The sequence below is a fragment of the Sebastes fasciatus genome, chromosome 12 (genome assembly GCF_043250625.1).
Source record: "Sebastes fasciatus isolate fSebFas1 chromosome 12, fSebFas1.pri, whole genome shotgun sequence".
Taxonomy (NCBI): Eukaryota; Metazoa; Chordata; class Actinopteri; order Perciformes; family Sebastidae; genus Sebastes; species Sebastes fasciatus.
In genome coordinates this window covers 27,576,520-27,594,108 of record NC_133806.1, presented here as the reverse complement: position 1 = coordinate 27,594,108, position 17,589 = coordinate 27,576,520, and the positions used below count along the sequence as shown (strand labels likewise).

General features: G+C 40.3%; 1 protein-coding gene across 3 annotated transcripts; it reads right to left on the bottom strand.

Annotated features, from left to right (window-relative positions):
- Window positions 1-563: 563 nt before the first annotated feature.
- Window positions 564-5,494, bottom strand: fam210ab (family with sequence similarity 210 member Ab). Of its 3 annotated transcripts, none has more exons than XM_074654511.1 (4): window positions 5,336-5,494; window positions 3,040-3,524; window positions 2,027-2,138; window positions 564-1,766 (listed from the first exon to the last, which is right to left on the bottom strand). In XM_074654511.1, the coding sequence occupies exons 2-4, from the start codon at window positions 3,477-3,479 to the stop codon at window positions 1,452-1,454; spliced, it is 867 nt and encodes a 288-aa protein (XP_074510612.1). In that variant the 5' UTR covers window positions 3,480-3,524; window positions 5,336-5,494; the 3' UTR covers window positions 564-1,451. The 3 variants fall into 3 exon arrangements, with proteins under 3 accessions (XP_074510612.1, XP_074510613.1, XP_074510614.1); XM_074654512.1 differs by having other exon boundaries at window positions 5,330-5,488; XM_074654513.1 differs by lacking the exon at window positions 5,336-5,494 and adding an exon at window positions 4,617-4,890.
- Window positions 5,495-17,589: the final 12,095 nt, after the last annotated feature.

Sequence of the window (17,589 nt, the reverse complement as noted above, 5' to 3'; positions counted from 1 at the left end):
TAATTAATTAATGTTTATTTCTTACTAATGACTAGAACAATTTAGCCAACCTGCATCTCAAATTAATCTCCAGGTTCCCAGCTTCCAGATGATGTACACCACTTCTATGGGCGGCTGTGGCTCAGAGGGTAGAGCAGGTTGTCCACCAATCGGAAGGTCGGTGGTTCGATCCCCGGCTGCTCCGGGTCACATGTCGATGTGTCCTTGAGCAAGACACTTAACCCCAAATTGCTCCCGGAGGCATAGCCATCGGTGTGTGAATGAGTATTTAGATTAAATCCTGATGGGCAAAGTTGGCACCTTAGTAGCCTCTGCCATCAGTGTATGAATGTGTGTGTGAATGGGTGAATACTGACATGTAGTGTAAAGCGCTTTGAGTGGTCGGAAGACTAGAAAAGCGCTATATAAGTCCAAGTCCATTTACCATTCTATGTGACATCTATTGTTGACCTGCTATCTCCCCCTAAAGATCCCCTGTACCCCCCTAAAAAAAGGACAAAACAGGTCCATTGTGGGTCTCAGAGGGTTAAGACTCACACAACCTATAAATGCAGCATACAAACTTTGATCATTAATCATTTCACTTTATTCGGTTGTGATTTTAATCAGACATCTCTTTGAATTACCGACAAGAACATTTGTGCATTTAGGACACAAGTACCCCAAGACATTTCATCTGGCACACTGTCAACACTTGACGTATTACAGTGTGCCTACTGCTGCTGCACCCGCTGCATGGTTACATGTACGATGGACAACTCGTCACGTTAACCGACATGTGCTCTCAAACGATCACTTGACTTTCAGTCAATACATGACGTGATACAGACAGCAAAACAAAAACAAAATATATATTAGCTTGGGCTATAGGATAAAAATACATTAGAAAAACTGAATTTCTTTGTCATTACATTAGTAAAGACACAAGGTGATACCCAAGCTTTGACGGACTAGTACACACAAGTAATCATGAGCTTCAAGTTTTATTTTCCCAACAACCAGAGGGATAAGCACTGCTGTCTCCCATACGGTTTTTAATAGATGCTGTTTTTTTCTTTTCTTTTTTAACCTTGTGTATTTACGTATAGAGAAATAAGAACACAGCTTCTCTTCTTTTTACAGCCCAGATCACTTGAGCCTGTGCAAATCCAGTCTGAGATGACGGAGCCAGAATGTGGCATTGCCAGGAAACTGCTAAGCTGCTGTCTAGTCTAAACTTACATCGTGGCAGAGTTTGGACAATTAGGGACTGAATTTGATACTCAAATAGACAACAGCTGATAACTGAGATGTGTGAGGTGAAATTTTAGGACAGGGATAGTACAAAGTCTCTCTCTTCTTTCCGAACAGTCTCATAAGTGCCGTCTGTTACTTGACCCAAACTCACTGATTACTTGTCTGGATCAACATAGGATCATTTATTCAGAAGCGCCATCTGTAAACGGGAATCGCTAATCGCTTTTCTTTCTGAAAAACGATTTTCCCTCTGAGACTCTGTCTTTGGTTTCCTGGAGTTTCTCAGAAAGCTTGTCTTTAGTTTCTTCCATTTTCTCAGATAAACGCTCCTTTGTTTCCTCCATCTTCTCTGAAAATCTCTCCTTTGTCTCCTCCATCTTTTCTGTCAGTTTGTCCTTTGTCTCCTCCATTTTGTCCTGGATGTATTCCTTGACCGGCGGCGGCGTGGATAAGTAGCCGTGCTTGCGGAGATACTGAACAGATAGCGACGTGCCGCCCAGAGTCACCGTGTATCTAGCAGGGGTTGCGACCTAGAGGAACAAAGAAAAACACACCGGCTGGTCAGCAGGGCAAAATGAACGCCTGAATCCATCATTCAGAAATTGCTGTCTGCTTTTGACATGCTCACTGGCTGAGGAAATGAGACACATGCTAATCTAAGTTGGGTAAGAAGTCAGGAAATTTGACAGTGTGAATGTTTGATTAACACAATGCTTTGATGCTGATCAGTGAGTAAAAATCTTTAATGTTCACTTCAATAAAAAACCCGGAGGATCCTGGATTTAATTACCTTGTACATGGCGTACGCCGTCAGAGCGTAGCCACTCGTAGAGTCTTTCAAAACGCCAACTAGTGACTCTGGTAGACCAATCATCTTCAGGAAGGGCACTACATTCACACCTCTGAGGGGAAGAAAAACATCACATTAATAACACCATTTGTTAACTTTTAGGTAGGGCTGTCAATCCATTAAAGTATTTAATCACGATTAATCGCATCATTATCTATAGTTAATTGTGACATTTTTTATTTGTTCAAATGTACCTTAAAGGGAGATTTGTCAAGTATACGTGGGAGTGGGGCAAATATGCTGCTTTATGCAAATGTATGTATATACTTATTATTGGCATTCAATTAACAACATAAAATAATGACAAATATTGTCCAGAAACCCTCACAGGTACTGCATTGAGCATAAAACAATATGCTCAAATTATAAGATGGCAAACTGCAGCCCAACAGGCAACAACAGCTGACAGACTTGACTATGACTTGCCCCAAACTGCATGTGATTATCATTAAGTGGGCATGTCTGTAAATTTTCATTCACATATCTTGAGGTCAGAGGTCAAGGGACCCCTTTGAAAACAGCCATGCCAGTTTTTCCTCGCCAAACTTTAGCATAAGTTTGGAGCGTTATTTTGCTTCCTTCTCAACGAGCTAGTATGACATGGTTGGTATCAATGGATTCTTTAGGTTTTTCTAGTTTCATATGATGCCAGCATCTTCACTCAAGCTTTAAAACTGAGCCCGCTACAACCTTAAAATTGCGTTAATGTGCTAAAGAAATTTGTGGCTTTAAAACTAATTAACATTAACGTGTTATCGTATTAACTTGACAGCCCTACTTTTAGGACAAAAAAATCCTAGAAAGATTGGTGATAGTTTGTGTACCAGAATTAAGAGAGTAGAGCAGATGGAATACGGTTTGTCATTCTTCAAAAATACATAACATAAAATCAATCTGAGGAACAAATGTCAATCTGATCTATAACACAAAGCCATAAACTCAACAAGACTCACTTCATAGCAGCGTAATAGAAGGTTCCTAACCAGACTGTGGACGTCAAGAGATGTACAGGGATCAACACCTTCCCGTACTGTTTGAAGGTCCTCTTAAACCTCTGGACCAGACCAGTGGACTTGTCCTGCAGGGGGTCCACTTCTACCTCTACAGGATCAGGCCCAGCCTCCCCTTTCTGGGCCTCCTGTGTTTGAGATGTGGAGCTGGACTGTGGTTCCTCTTGCGGCGGCTGGTGTTTCGGCTGATGTGCCGCCTTGCTGGAGGCTGAGGTTGTCAGCCAGCGCCGGCCTGTGGGTGGTGGTGATGGCAGCGACAGGCGGAGGACACAGCAACAAAATGCTACCGGTGGTTCAGGGATGGTGACGCCCACCAGTAACAGGCGTGCTGCTGCCACCCGCCGCAGGGTCCCATGTGTTAGGATGCGCTGCATTATCATCATCCTCCTCTACTCCTCCCCACCTCCTCTCTGCTGTTTAACTACAGACTGTGGGGTGAGACAAAAAAAACCACACTGTATGAAATCTAGGCAGTGACATATTTTAATGATTACATTTTTGTTTAGCACGGCAACTAACAATTATTTTCACTATCAATTAATCTCACAGTTATTGCATTAAGTAATCGATAACTAATTTAGTCTCTTAAATGTAAGAAAATAAAATAAAATGTCCATCACATGTTCTATGAGTCCAAGCTTACATCTTTGAACTCTTTGGCTCACTAAACTTCACCCAAAAAAAACTTAAAATATTTGGGTTATTATGTGGAAGACTAAGAAAACCAGCAGATATTGACATTTGAGAAGATGGAATCCATTTATTTTGCCCAATACGTGATTGCCAAAAAAATCCACTGGAAAAGGACAAAAGCAGAACTTAATATTGACAACAGAAAAACAAATTTTGCAAACTTATTTACATTGATCACTTACTAAAATAGAAACATATCATCCTTCTTCTCCTACGCTAGTATGCCAAATTGAACCAGTTGCAAAAAAGGAAGATTTTCAGTCCCAGCCACGTGTAATGAAAGGTTGTAGATCAGCAGTGCAGTAAAGATACAATCACAAAGACAGAAACTTAGAGCTCTCCTCCTCATTAGGCCAAAGACTTAGATGATGATGATGGCATAGTTAGTTAAATTCAAGAGCAAAAGACCCATAGCACTTCAATACATGCATTTTAATATTTCAATTTGGTAAAAAAGTCATATCATTCCTTTTAGTAATAATCAATTTACTATATTTTTTTGTTCAGCGTGTTGACGCATGTCAATAGACTAATCAATTAATTGACTAATCGTTTCATAGTTATTTCTATGATTAGAATATTATTCCTATACCCTTGTTCTCTTATAAGCATTATGTTTCTTGGAAAAAATCCTAGCTCCATACATGTGTTACTGTTAAACATACAAAGTTAGCCTCTCCATTATATATGATAAACAGTTCTGAAACCACCAAGCCAACTCTAATCTTTAACAACCAACCATGACCTAAATCCCTTCCTGTGCTAGCTATAAAGTCATCTCATTTGCATTCACTGATTACATGCCAGATAAAGGTCCCTGAACACACCTTGTGTTATGATAGCACGACCATAAACGCAGCACCTGAAGCAAAACAAACCAGTGGGTGAGATTCCTGCACAAAGTCCATTAATGTTTGTCTCGAACACTTAAAACGCAAACTCAAGATAAACAGGTTAGCGTACACAACTAAACAGCGTTTACTAAACTTCAGGTAAAGCTACTATCCAGCTGCTGATGTTAAAGCCAAACTACTGCTACGAGCTGTGTGACGTCACCACCATGAGACAGGAAGTCGCTGCATTTACCTTCACAATAAAAGCACTCAAATAGACTGTAGGAGGAAAGCACGAGGAGGAATTAGTCCTGGCTTATTCTAGAAGTTGCAACCGGAAGCTGACTTCATGTTAGCATTACATAGGCTTCTATTTCTGGCTGGTTGACATTGGGCTGTTCTGTCAGGAGGACGAGGAGGAAGCAGCTTTTAGCTCCTAGTTTGCTGGGGCAGAGTAAAGAGGCTTTTATCTGATTGAAGCAGACAGGGTTTGTTGTTTAGCGGCTGCGTGGCAGGCGGCCTGGTTATAAGGCCAGACTCTGAACTGATGCCAACTTCTGACGCCCTGACGTTAGCTAGCTGTTAGCTGTTAGCTAGCTGTTAGCTGTTAGCTAGCTGCACTGCTAACCCTCACACAGGCAGGAACATAAGTCGGCTCTATATTATAGTATAAACACACTGAAGCAGGAGGTTTAAAGCAGCCTTACACTTACGCTGGACGTTACGTGAAGAGGGTCAAGACAAACCCGTAATCCTGAGAGATGTGTCGTTAGAGGAGCAGCACATGTATCGCTGCAGCAGCTCAGACTCTGCGTGGAGAGCAGCATGTAACCCTGACCCGCGCAGAGCTCCATGGGAAATGTAGTTCATACTGGCGCGACTGTCAAACGCAGCAAGGACGTGCGAGAAATACATTTCCCAGGCTGCCTAGCGCAAAGTCAACTTCTTGGGCGTTTGTTTTCACTCCCTGCGATAATGAGTGTGGCATTCACGACCTTCAAAAGTATCTCTACACTGGACGTTTAACTATTTAGAGACTATAGGGTGACCAGATCCCAACAAACCAAATGTGGGACAAAGAGTATATGTTTGTGTGGGACAATGTGGGACACGTTACCAATGCTGAGAGTCTACACTTTAGATATAAGTGCTTGAAGTAAAAATAAGTGTCCTCTTATTCACATGTAAGAGTGTATCAGCCGGCATCAGCAATCTCTTATGACTTATTCCTATATTATATAATATATGTATTTATTATTTCTTTAAGCATGTTATAGTGTGATAATCAGCTGTGGTTTTATTGCTACATTATTATAATACTTGGGCTATGCTTCTTCTTTTTTTCTTCTTTTTTTAATTTTTTCATCACAAACAGACAAAAAAAAAAAAAAAAAAGTAACATCTGCAGACAGACTCACAAACATACCAACCCAACATACAGAATAATACTAATAAAAATAAATAAATAAAATGAAGTAATACTAATAAAAAAATTAAATAAAAAAAAGACAAGCACCGCAGGATAGCCAGACTAGACAGACAAAGATACAATCACATTTCCGCCCATGTCATATCATAACCGTAAAGAATAGTCAAACTGGATGTCAAGCAGTAGGGACTTCAGCTAACAGTCCTGGGAGTCAAGTTGTCTAATAATTGGGCCCCAAATACACTCACATTTCTATTGAGTGCTATGCATCTTCTATAGTAGGCCTATAACACTCCAATCATATTCCAACTGGAACATTATAGGGTTACAGTGGTGGGTTTAGTGTTAATAGTTAAAGTGCTTTCCTGTGTTATTTGTAGCCTATAGTAGGGTATCATTGAGGTTTTAGGAGCAGTGTCCCAGTCAGGATGCTCTTACATATTATACAGAGACACATTCTGAATATCTACAGTGAATAAAAGGTTCTAGGAGAAATTGGAAAAGTTTTTTTAACTTAAAACTATGCAATTTTACATCATTTTGGACCATTATTATTACTAATTAAATGATTATCTTATTATTTACACATATCACAGCCTCTGTCTGAACATTTAATTGTTCTGGAAATGTTTGCCCTGTAAGGGCAGTTTCAAAACACTTTTAAATAATGTTTAATTAATTATATTTGTTCACAAATAAAAAAAGTTCACTAGTTATTTTACAAAAAGGACGTGAACATTATATTAAAAAATTACAGCAACCTCATTCTTACCCCCCTGGATATAATCTATATATCTAACTTGAATAATAAACATTTCTATTCTTCTCTATTCTGCTTTGCCCGAATGCATCCATAGATCGGCACGTCTCTTTTTGAGCCGCACGTTTTTTGTGAGACTCACATGAACTGTGTCGCTTCATGTCGTATTCCCCCTGAAATTAAAAAAATAACTGGCAAATTTCACACAAAAAACTGTGAGAATTGCCTGCCACTGGCTTATAAATACTTATAAGTAGTTTCACAGTCTTTGTTGTAGCTGCTCTTCCCTTTCTTTGTGGTAGTTTCCATCATATTCTGCCTACATTTTTTCAATAGACTTTATTTTAAATTTGTGAACAATACAAAGAACAATTAAACCGATACATAGGTAAACAATACATATAAAGGAAATAAAGGGATGAATAAAAATAAACAAAAATTAAATTAAATTTAAAAAAAGTAAGATAAAACACAAAACATGCCAGGGGTTACTATAAATAAATAAATAAATAATAGTAAGTAAAAACATTAAAATGGGAGCACAAACTCACCTGTTTCTAGCCTTTTTGTTTTTTTTGCAGAAGATATTGTCTTGTTCTATTTCTTTCTTGAAAACATTAAAGTGAGCTTTAACTTTCACAAATTTGCATTTATTAATGTAAAACTTTGCAACAATGGTAATGAGATTGATTAGAAAATACTCTCTCTCATATATATTGTGTTGAACCCTAGAAAAACTAAAAATAAATCAGTAAAAGTTCAAAGTCACAGATAATATTTTCCAAGATAAATCTACAATTACTCTTGCCACCGTTTACGAGTGTGTGTACATTTCCAGAACAGATGGACAATAGTTTCAGTATGGGAATCACACAAGGCACAGCTTAAATCAATATAATTTTTTAATTTAATAAAAAGGACCTAACTGGGTAACATTAATGAATGATTTTAAATAACACTTATTTGACCTTATTTACCAAAAAGTATTTTTATGGAATAGTCCAAATTTAGTAATTTATCAACCATGTGGCACCCCAACATGTGTAGTACATATAATCCATCAGCAGAGGGCGGTCTGCTCACATTCTTAGAGCTAGACTATTTTCATTATCTGGCCATGCACAGTTAAAATAGCTAGAATAATCAGGTATTTACAAAAGTATGTCTTGTCTCTAATTATAACTGGGAATACATTTCCAGTGCGGTCAATGGCATGGTTTAGTCTAAAAATCCATCTTTAATTAAAGACATGATAAATTCCAGTGTTTTTGTAAATGACCACCTGAGGTAAATATGTTACACAGATCATCCCTGAAGATGATTAGGATTCAGGATCACGTTCATTGGATGCTTGCTGACAGAGGTGTTAAAACCAAATCTTCCAGTGTCTCACTATACTAAGCCTCCCTGACACTCTGTGCAGCCATTTTTTGCCTCTATGTTTATGTGCACTCAGTTGACTGAATCTGTCATTGAGCTCCAAGCACACCTGGGACTCGGACTCGGCACACATCATCCCTGCCTCAAGAGTCACCAGCGCTGCTCACCGTTGATCTATCAGCAGGCTAATCCAACCTGAGGACAGATCAGATCAATCCTGTGTTACAGATCTGAATTCCATCTATGAGTGTATTACATGCACATCGGTATTCCTGTTTTGTGCTTATATAAGATTATGCTGTTTACATAGAACATGAGAAACCTGATTATTCATATCCCTGTAAACATGACTCTTGAGCATTACAAACTGCATATGATTATCATAAATAGGGCATTGCTGTAAAGTGGAGACTCGTGGGTAACCATTGAACCCATTTTCATTCACATATCTTGAGGTCTGAGGTCAAGGGACCCCTTTGAAAATGGCCCTGCCAGTTCCCCCTTGCCAAAATTTAGCCTAAGTTTGGATTGTTATTTTAGCCTCATTCCTGCCATGGTCGATACCAATTCCTTAGGTTTTTATAGTTTTCTATGATTCCAGTATCTTTTCTCTGCTTGCCAGTAATGTCGTCCGGGATCGACGGAGATCCTGCGGGTCTCAGAGGGTTTGTCACTGCCAGGCATATCCTGGTTTCTCAAAACCGGAATAAGAGTTTATCCAGGTTTCTGAAACCAGGATACGATGTTTACATGTGCAACACATAATCAGGATACTCCAAAAACCCGATCATTTAACCAGGATACTAGTGTGTATGTATTTTGTTTTTGAGTGTGGGGGATCAGTCATTCCATAAACACCAGTGCGTAAACTCCTACGTCACACACTAAATAGAACCCCCTAAAATCAACTTTCTCTCATCATCTGACATATTTAATGCTGCTCTAATAAATATCTGTATATTAACAGTAGATAAACTGAGAATTATCCCTATAGACTGCAGTTCCCCTCAGCATTACAGATCATTTAAGTGTCTTTCGGCTCATCGTTTTGGTTTTACATTATCAGTGTCGTTTCCAGCCGCAGCAAGAGGTTGTTTTCACCAAAAAACAAAAAAAAAGCTCTAAAAACCGTAATCCGTAAAACTGTAATCTACCAGCTCAGCACCAAACAGCAGACAGACAAAGTCAATGACTAGCCGGTGAACATAGTGGAGCATTTAACAGCTAAAGTAGGCTTCAGGTGAACAGAAACATGCCTCATAAATGTAGCTATACATGTCTACCGAATGTGTAAATAAGCAACCGTTTTCTTACAAACAAAAAAAGCAGCTAATGCAGGTTTAAATATAATGTCAAACTAATTTCAACTAAGCAAGTCAATAACATTAAAGCATTAAAGAGGCTTAAGGGGAATGTTACATGGAACAAATTGACAGCGTGTGTCCTTGCATTGATTGCAGCAGCAGAAGACAGGAAGTACTCTGGCATGTACAGTATGTCATCATACATGTCATGTAATGTGCATTAGCAAGCAGAGGGTGCTACATTACTGTGAGTCAGCAGGGGGAGGACCAGACTATCCGTGCCGACAAATTGAGTAATTAAATGAAGAAGTGAAGATATGTATAAGCTTAGAGGCCGGCAGGTTCAGGTTCAGATGGATGGCTGAAGCAAAGCACAAAGCAGCATTGACCATCTGGCAGGGAATGAGTGGAAATGGGCCAGTTATATACTGCAGAGGTGACGAAGGAAAGTGGAAACCAGGACCAGAGCCAGACATTGTAAACATCCAGGGCTCAGCCCAAACCTATAGGGGATCCATGGGCATCCTCTGCAGGGGAGATTTTTTCCCATCTATGGCAGCTATATGCACTATTTTTGAAGCCATTTGATAAGCGAATGCCTAAAAATCTGTACATCATTTGGGAAAAAAAATCATCCTGTAGAGCTGACATCCTATTTTGTGTCTAATTGTTCTCCAACTGTCCTCATCATTTTGAAACACAACGAGACCCGGTCAAAACTGACTACATGTCTGGACCGTGTACGGTCAGTCTGTGAATTTGTGGCTGAATTGGTACACAAGTAGTCAGTGGTCATGTCTATAATGTTAAATCCAGGGGGACATGTCCACCAGGTCCGGCGAGGACACTAGGGGACATGCTGCTCCACTCAACTGGCCGTTCAAGCCGTGACGTATACCAATCGTTGAATGCATATGAATGGTCCCTGGTTTTCTGCTCACCTTTCCAAACATGGTGGTCCGCTCGTAAACTTTCTGTTATTCCGTCTAAACAATCCACCAAAATTACTTCTGAAACATTGTAAGTGAGAAATATCGATGCCACTGCTGATGCTGAATCTGGTTTCATTTTAGAACTATAGACTATATACTGTCGCTCAGTGACAGACTTTTGTGTTTGTAAGGCTGGCCCTCTGCGGTCCAGCCACAAAATGTTGAGGATGACTAATTTTCACTCCTGCCACCTAAAAAGAGGCAAACATTGTCTGATGTTAATACTGTATCTTACAGCATTACTAATCTTGAAACCTATTTTTGTTATACTATGCTGGAGTAGAGGTCACAGAATGAATGTGTAGCTGACAAATCTGCAATATTTTAAATCCATGCCATAATAATCTGGGCTGCTCTAATTGCAAATCAAGGATCCCCAACAATGTCGATTAACTGTGGTCTTCCAACACAGTCTCACGGCAGTTTGTGAAATAGTCACAAAATTGAAACTATTTGATACGAATTTCCCTTCTTTTTCGTGACGCTCAGCTCGACTTTCAACAAGGTATTTTTAGTGCGTTTTCCTACGACTGTCCAGCAACACGTGATGCAAGTGTCACTTTCCGCTCCAGTCTTTTCAAATTAAAAAGTGCTTTGTTAGGTATGGGAATAGATCGACTTGGTTAGGCTTAGGCAACAAAACTACTTTGTTAGCTTTAGGAAAAGATCACGGTTTGGGTTAAAATAACACCGGAAGCGCAGTAACTTAAGTACGGAAGTTACGTGACAAATACAAATACTTGTGGTTTCCTGGGTGAAAGTCCTGTGTTTTTTGACTCACTCATTCACCCTGACTTCCTCCCTATGCAGCCTTCGTCGCTCTTTATATTTACCAGCTCATGATTATGTCGATTACATATGAATTGATTTCGTGCTGACCATCACGAAAAAAAAGGTGAAATTCGTGTCTATGTACACGAATCAATACATTACATTTTGTGACTATTTCACAAACTGCTGGTCTTCAATACTCTGAATTGAAAGTAGGGCAACAGAAGATCTTCAAAGTCACAGAGTTGGTTTTGATTTTCTATGGAGCTCTGCACCAAACACAAACCAGCTTCTATATACTCCAAGCTGTGATATAAGGATGATTGTTTTGTTTGGTTTATAAGTTTAAAAAGCATCCTGGGGACATTTTATGTGCATTAACTTCTTTAAATGGACTACTTGTTTCCCTACATATCGCAAGCAGAAAGAGCATGTTGTGCTGTCTTGTTTAATCTCAGTCACACAGTCAGAATGATATGCGTGAAAGGTTGAAGAACTTGTGACGGGGGGGGGGGGGTCCAGGGTGAATCCTTTAGAGCAGGGGTGCCCAATACGTCGATCGCGATCTACCGGTCGATCGCAAAGGTAGTGTGGGTAGATCGCATGGCATTAAAAAAAAATAAATAAATAAATTACATTTTTTTTTTTTTTTAAATAGACGTCAGCCAACAAATTGCAACACTGTTTCACCTGAACTCATCTGGCGTGGAGGATGAGATTTTGACACTACAAGCTGACATTCAGCTTAAGTCCAGGGCTCATGGACAGTTCTGGAACTTACTCACAGAGGAAAAGTACCTCAACATGAGGAAATGTGCTACCTCCTTGACTGCATTATTCGGCTCCACTTATTTATGCGAGTCAGCCTTTTCCCACATGAAGATTATTAAGTCCAAATACCGTTCCACCTTGACTGATGATCATTTGGAAGTGTGCTTGAGGCTGGCTATCAGCAGCTACTGTCCGGACTATGCATCCCTGGCTGATTCCATTCAGTGCAAGTCATCAGAGTAAGGTAATGACAAAAAATTTACAGAGTTATATTGTACAATATGGGTTCATGCAGTTATGCAAGGTACACCAACATATATTGTACATATAAAGAATACTCAATATATTTATAAATAAATATATGTTTTGCATTTTTATAGTAGGTAGATCATTTTGACTTGGTCATTTTATAAGTAGCTCGCATGCTGAAAAAGTGTGTGCACCCCTGCTTTAGAGCAACAGGGGTGGAAGTGATCGATAGGAAAAGGTATAGGGTTTGAGGTGCAGTGTTGGCAGCAGTAGGTGATGTTAATGTACAGTTTGTTGTGTGCAGACATTTAGAAAAGAAGACAAATGAGAGTTCAAACAAGCTTTCTTAAATGATTAAAGCTTTTCAGTGGTATTTGTTGGCGTGCCATGCCATGCACCTCTGTCCTGATTTATTCTTTGTATTGCTGGTGCTTGTACCGTTGATAAATCCATGAAGACCTTGGTAACCATTCTTAGAAAGCTTTGCACTGACAGAGAATATACTTGTTGTATATATCTGCTGTGAAGTGGAATATATGATGCTTCCAACGGCGAGGCTAGAGGGGTCACTGAAGGTTTTGATGAGTGTGAAATCAATGTGAATCAATGTGAAGCAAATGAGGGAATATCATTTGGAAGAATAGTGTTCATCCCTCCAGTACAGTTCCTGAGACTGGGGAAATCTTATAGCGTCGGCTGTGGCTCAGAGGGTAGAGCAGTCAGAAGGTCAGTGGTTCGATCCCTGGCTGCTCCAGGTCACTTGAGCAAGACACTTAACCCCAAATTGCTCCCGAAGGCATAGCCATTGGTGTGTGAATGAGTTTAGAATTTAGATTAGATCCTGATGGGCAAAGTTGGCACCTTAGCAGCCTCTGCCATCAGTGTATGAATGTGTGTGTGAATGGGTGAATACTGACATGTAGTGTACAGCGCTTTGAGTGGTCGGAAGACAAGAAAAGCGCTATATAAATAAAAGTCCATTTACCATTTATAGCTATACTGTATCACAATAAGTGAGTCGATGATAAAACTGGTGGCAACAATCCAATGATTGAAATACTAAATAATGGCTGCAGCATTTTTGGCCCTAAATAGCGCTATAATAAACCATAGTCAGCAAGTTTCCAAAGAAGGGCTGTGCTTAGATGGAAGAACAGAACATTTCTTCAACACCTCAGCATCTTTTAGAGAGTGGGAGATTGTACGTGTTGCATCAGCATATTTTAAGGAGCAGTGTGTAACAATTAGGGGGATCTATTGGCAGAAATGGATTATAAAATGAATAAGTGTGTTTTCTTTAGTGTATCATCACCTGATAATTAGAATATTTGTGTTTTCGTTACCTTAGAATGAGCCGTTTATATCTACATAGGGAGCGGGTCCTCTTCACGGAGTCCGCCATGTTGCACTGCCATGTTTCTACAGTAGCCCAGAACGGACAAACCAAACCCTGTTAACTTTTCCTGTTTTGGGCCGGAGTTGATAACGTTACTCGCTCCCGTCGCCGCCGCTCTCTCTCTTGCTTCACCACTCACTTCCCACGTGCTCACAAGAGGTTACAGTGTTGACGTTATGTCAAAGACGTCTGTGTATTGTGTTGCAGAGATATCTACTGAAATGAGCATGCTAACCAGGTAGCCCCGGCCCGTCCTGTCTTGAAATACCACTTGTACCTCGAGAGGTGATAGTGAGTCACTGTAACGTCCAGTCTGTCCTCCATGTCCAACATGAGAGGACCAAGAAGTAGAGCTGCCCTGAGGAGCTTTGTCAAGTTTAGAAAATAAGTGTTCTTCAGGGGGGTCTAACCAAAAATACTGCCTGGGTAATGGCAAATGTAGGCTCCAGGGTTTTTGGAGATTGAACCATACTCTAAGAGTCATAGGTTTTGACCATCCTCTAAAATCTGTCTCTCGCAAACCCCAAACCGTGTGAAAATGCCTCACTAAATCACTTTAGTACCCATTTTATATCCCTCTACAGTATAGAACAATCTCATAATGATCACCAAGAGGATGAAGCAAAGTTTGGTTGATTTTTTTTTTTAAATAGATTTTTTATAGTTGAAGTAGAACCGCTGCTCCATCACATTGAAAGGAGTCTGTTGGTTAAGGTTTTGGCAACTGAATGGGTAATTTTCTCATAGACCTCTATACAATCAGACTTCTTTTTGCAACCAGAGGAGTCGCCCCCCTGCTGGCTGTTAGAAAAAATGCAAGTTTAAGGTACTTCAGCATTGGCTTCACTTTTCAGATAAGGAGGATTGCCCCTTGGCTAGAACCCAGACTCTGATAAATGGCAGAAAATAGATGGATGGATGGATGGATGGATGGATGGATGGATGGATGGATGGTGGATAGACAGAAATTTTGGGGGGCTGGCATAACATTCAGTTGTAGTATTGCATCTTCAGCATTTGCTTTGCCTTTGGGATCAGTAACCAGTGAAGCGCACTCAGACTGTTGGCGCTGCTAACAGCCAGCTCTTATCTTTCAGGAAGGTAATTGCCGGAAAAAAGCAAACACATTAGGTCAGTGTGGCTTTTATAAAAAAAGCGCAGAAAAAAACTACTGCTAACTCATGATTGCACTTTTGATCTTTTTCCAATTGCCTGCAGTTGCCAAATCGCAGCAGCTATTTCTAACAAGCACTGGTTAAAAAGGAAGCTGCAGCGGCGGTGGGATTTTCATGGAGCCGTCAGTGAGGCAGGTGATGGCTGAAGAACTCACAGTGATACACAATCTGAAAAGTGAAAACGGCCTTCAGTATATGTGAAGTGGCAGTTTAAACAATCTCAGACTAGAGTTTGTTGCAGCCTTTTGTGTGCATTATTGTTGTCGAGGTCGTTATGCAGACACCAATGCACAATAGGATCTAAATTAGTCTGTGAGGTGTCTGTCACCTCCTTTAAAACACACACAACGGGCTTTCAGATTCACCATTTGCTGTGAAGAGCTTACATTCAGTAGTCGAGATGGATTGTTTGCTGATATGAAACTTTTTGAATTCAAGAGGTGTTCATGCATGCGTGTTTTCAGATGCACCAAGCAGTGGCGTGTGCGTAAAATGTTATGTTTTAGTTCAGTTTGCTTGGTTTCCTTCTGCACCAGGCTTCTGGCTTCAGGCTGTTCACAGTTCATTAGTACCACTATGGCATACCAACAAGTTGTTCTGCTCAGTGCTGCAGCGAGACACAAGCTGCTACTATGGTAATCACTAACACTTTTAGGGGATGACTCATATGTATTAGATTTTTCTGGCCTTGATTTGGCTAACAGTTGCCAATTTACCCACAAAGCAGACAGAGCAACATTGGCATTATTTGGAGTCATGTTTCTGTCCAATAGTCACTCTGTTTTAGCTCTTTTTCTCCACCAACGCCTGAGAAAAAATATATGTCTCTTTAGCTGCTGCACTATGTTCACCAGCTATTCTATGTCTGTCTGTTGGACGGTTTATCAGAGCTTTTTTCACTGAAAACAGCTGCGTGCTGCCGGAATCGGCACTAATGATAGCAGTAAGAGTGAAACAAAATAGTAAAGTTGCGTCTGTATCCCATGGCGTCTCAGTAGTGGTGTGGAAAGATCAGTCGTGTTGCCGTTGTGTTTTATCTGGCCTTTGCATATTCTGCAAACAGCGAGCAATTTATCCAGGACATCTCCCTTGTTGCAAAAGCCAAAAATGTCTCCACACGCTGGACCTCAAACGGTTGCGCTCGTCTGGCTCTTCCCCGCCATCAGCCAGGTTTTGTTGACGTCATACACAGGGAGAGTGAACCGGTTCACATTTCTTTACTATTAAAAGTGCAAAAAAATACATCCATATAACGTTTGTCGTGCTTAAATACAAGGTGCAAATTCTTAGTATCGATACAATAGATTATTTTCCTTGCAAATGGATTTTAGATTGATATACGTCCCCCGTGAAGGACAACTTGCAGAGTACCTATCAATGTAATTAGATCGTAGGAATATAAATCGATATAAATAAATTGAAGTCCTGACTGGGGTGCGGCAGGGATGCTTGCTCTCCCCTTCCTCTTCCTCCTCTGCATAAACTGGACTATGAAACATGTAACCAGCAATAACCAAACCGGCATACAGTGGAACCTGACCGAACATCTAGAAGATCTGGATTTTGCTGATGATCTGGCTCTACTAGCACACACCCAACAACAGATGCTAGGAAAATCACACAAACTAGAGATAACTGCTGCCTCCCTTGGTCTCAAAATCAACTCATCAAAAACCAAGTTAATGAGAATCAACAACAAGAACAACACACCAATAATCATGGATCAAAACCAGCTAGAGGAAGTAGCCAGCTTTATATACCTTGGGAGCATAGTTACTGTGGACGGAGGTACGGAGGAGGATGTCGAAGCCAGAATTGGAAAAGCAAGGACAACATTCAACATCTAAAACAAAATCTGGAAAACAAAAAACCTATCACTCAAGACCAAACTACAAATCTTTAATTCAGATGTCAAATCCATTCTACTCTACAGATCCGAAACATGGAAGACAACCACCAACATACTGAACAAAATTACAGACATTCATCAACCGCTGCCTCCGACGCCTCCTGGGAATCTACTGGCCCAACACCATCTCAAACGCCAACCTATGGGAATGCACCAAGCAGGAAACAATAGAAATTCAAATCACGAGGAGAAAATGGAAGTGGATAGGTCACACACTCGGAAGACAAAATAAATCGATCACAAAGCAGGCTCTAACATGGAACCCACAAGGAAAGAGGAAGAGAGGACGTCCCAGAACCACCTGAAGAAGAACCACAGAACAGGAGATGAAGAAGGAAGGGCTGACTTGGCAACAACTAGATCGGAGGGCACACGACCGGAGAAAATGGAGGGGTTTCATCGATGGCCTATGTTCCTTAGGGAATTTAAAGGCCTAAGTAAAGTAACTAAGTAATATAAGTTGATACACCGATGTAATAGATGAATCGTTAAACCCCTAATAATAATATTTGCCCGACATGTCAGGCTCTATTACAGGTCCTCTCCAGAGCAACTGTAGCAAACATATAGGCCTAGAGGTGTTGTATATAATTTCAAGCATAAAGAAAGCAAAGCCTTGTGATATGAGGGTGATCGCTGTTTATTCATGCGTGAAAAAGGGCAAAGCATCATGGGGGCATAGCTTTAATTTCATGTTTGTTAGCGTCTCATGTCAGCTGAAAACGGATGAGTCATTTCACAGTGTAACATAAAGGCTCAATGCTTCCTTGTTTCAGCTCTGGTCGCTATTTAGTATCACAATAGACATTATGTATGATAGGCGTTTAGTGA

Bases quoted from the DNA above. Each gene is read 5' to 3' on its own strand.
- fam210ab (XM_074654511.1), bottom strand. From the start codon at position 3,479: ATGATGATAATGCAGCGCATCCTAACACATGGGACCCTGCGGCGGGTG. The intron at 2,139-3,039 runs GTGAGTCTTGTT...TCTTCCCCTCAG, and splicing joins TTCTATTACGCTGCTATGAA to AGGTGTGAATGTAGTGCCCT. The intron at 1,767-2,026 runs GTAATTAAATCC...TTGTTCCTCTAG, and splicing joins CGGCGTACGCCATGTACAAG to GTCGCAACCCCTGCTAGATA.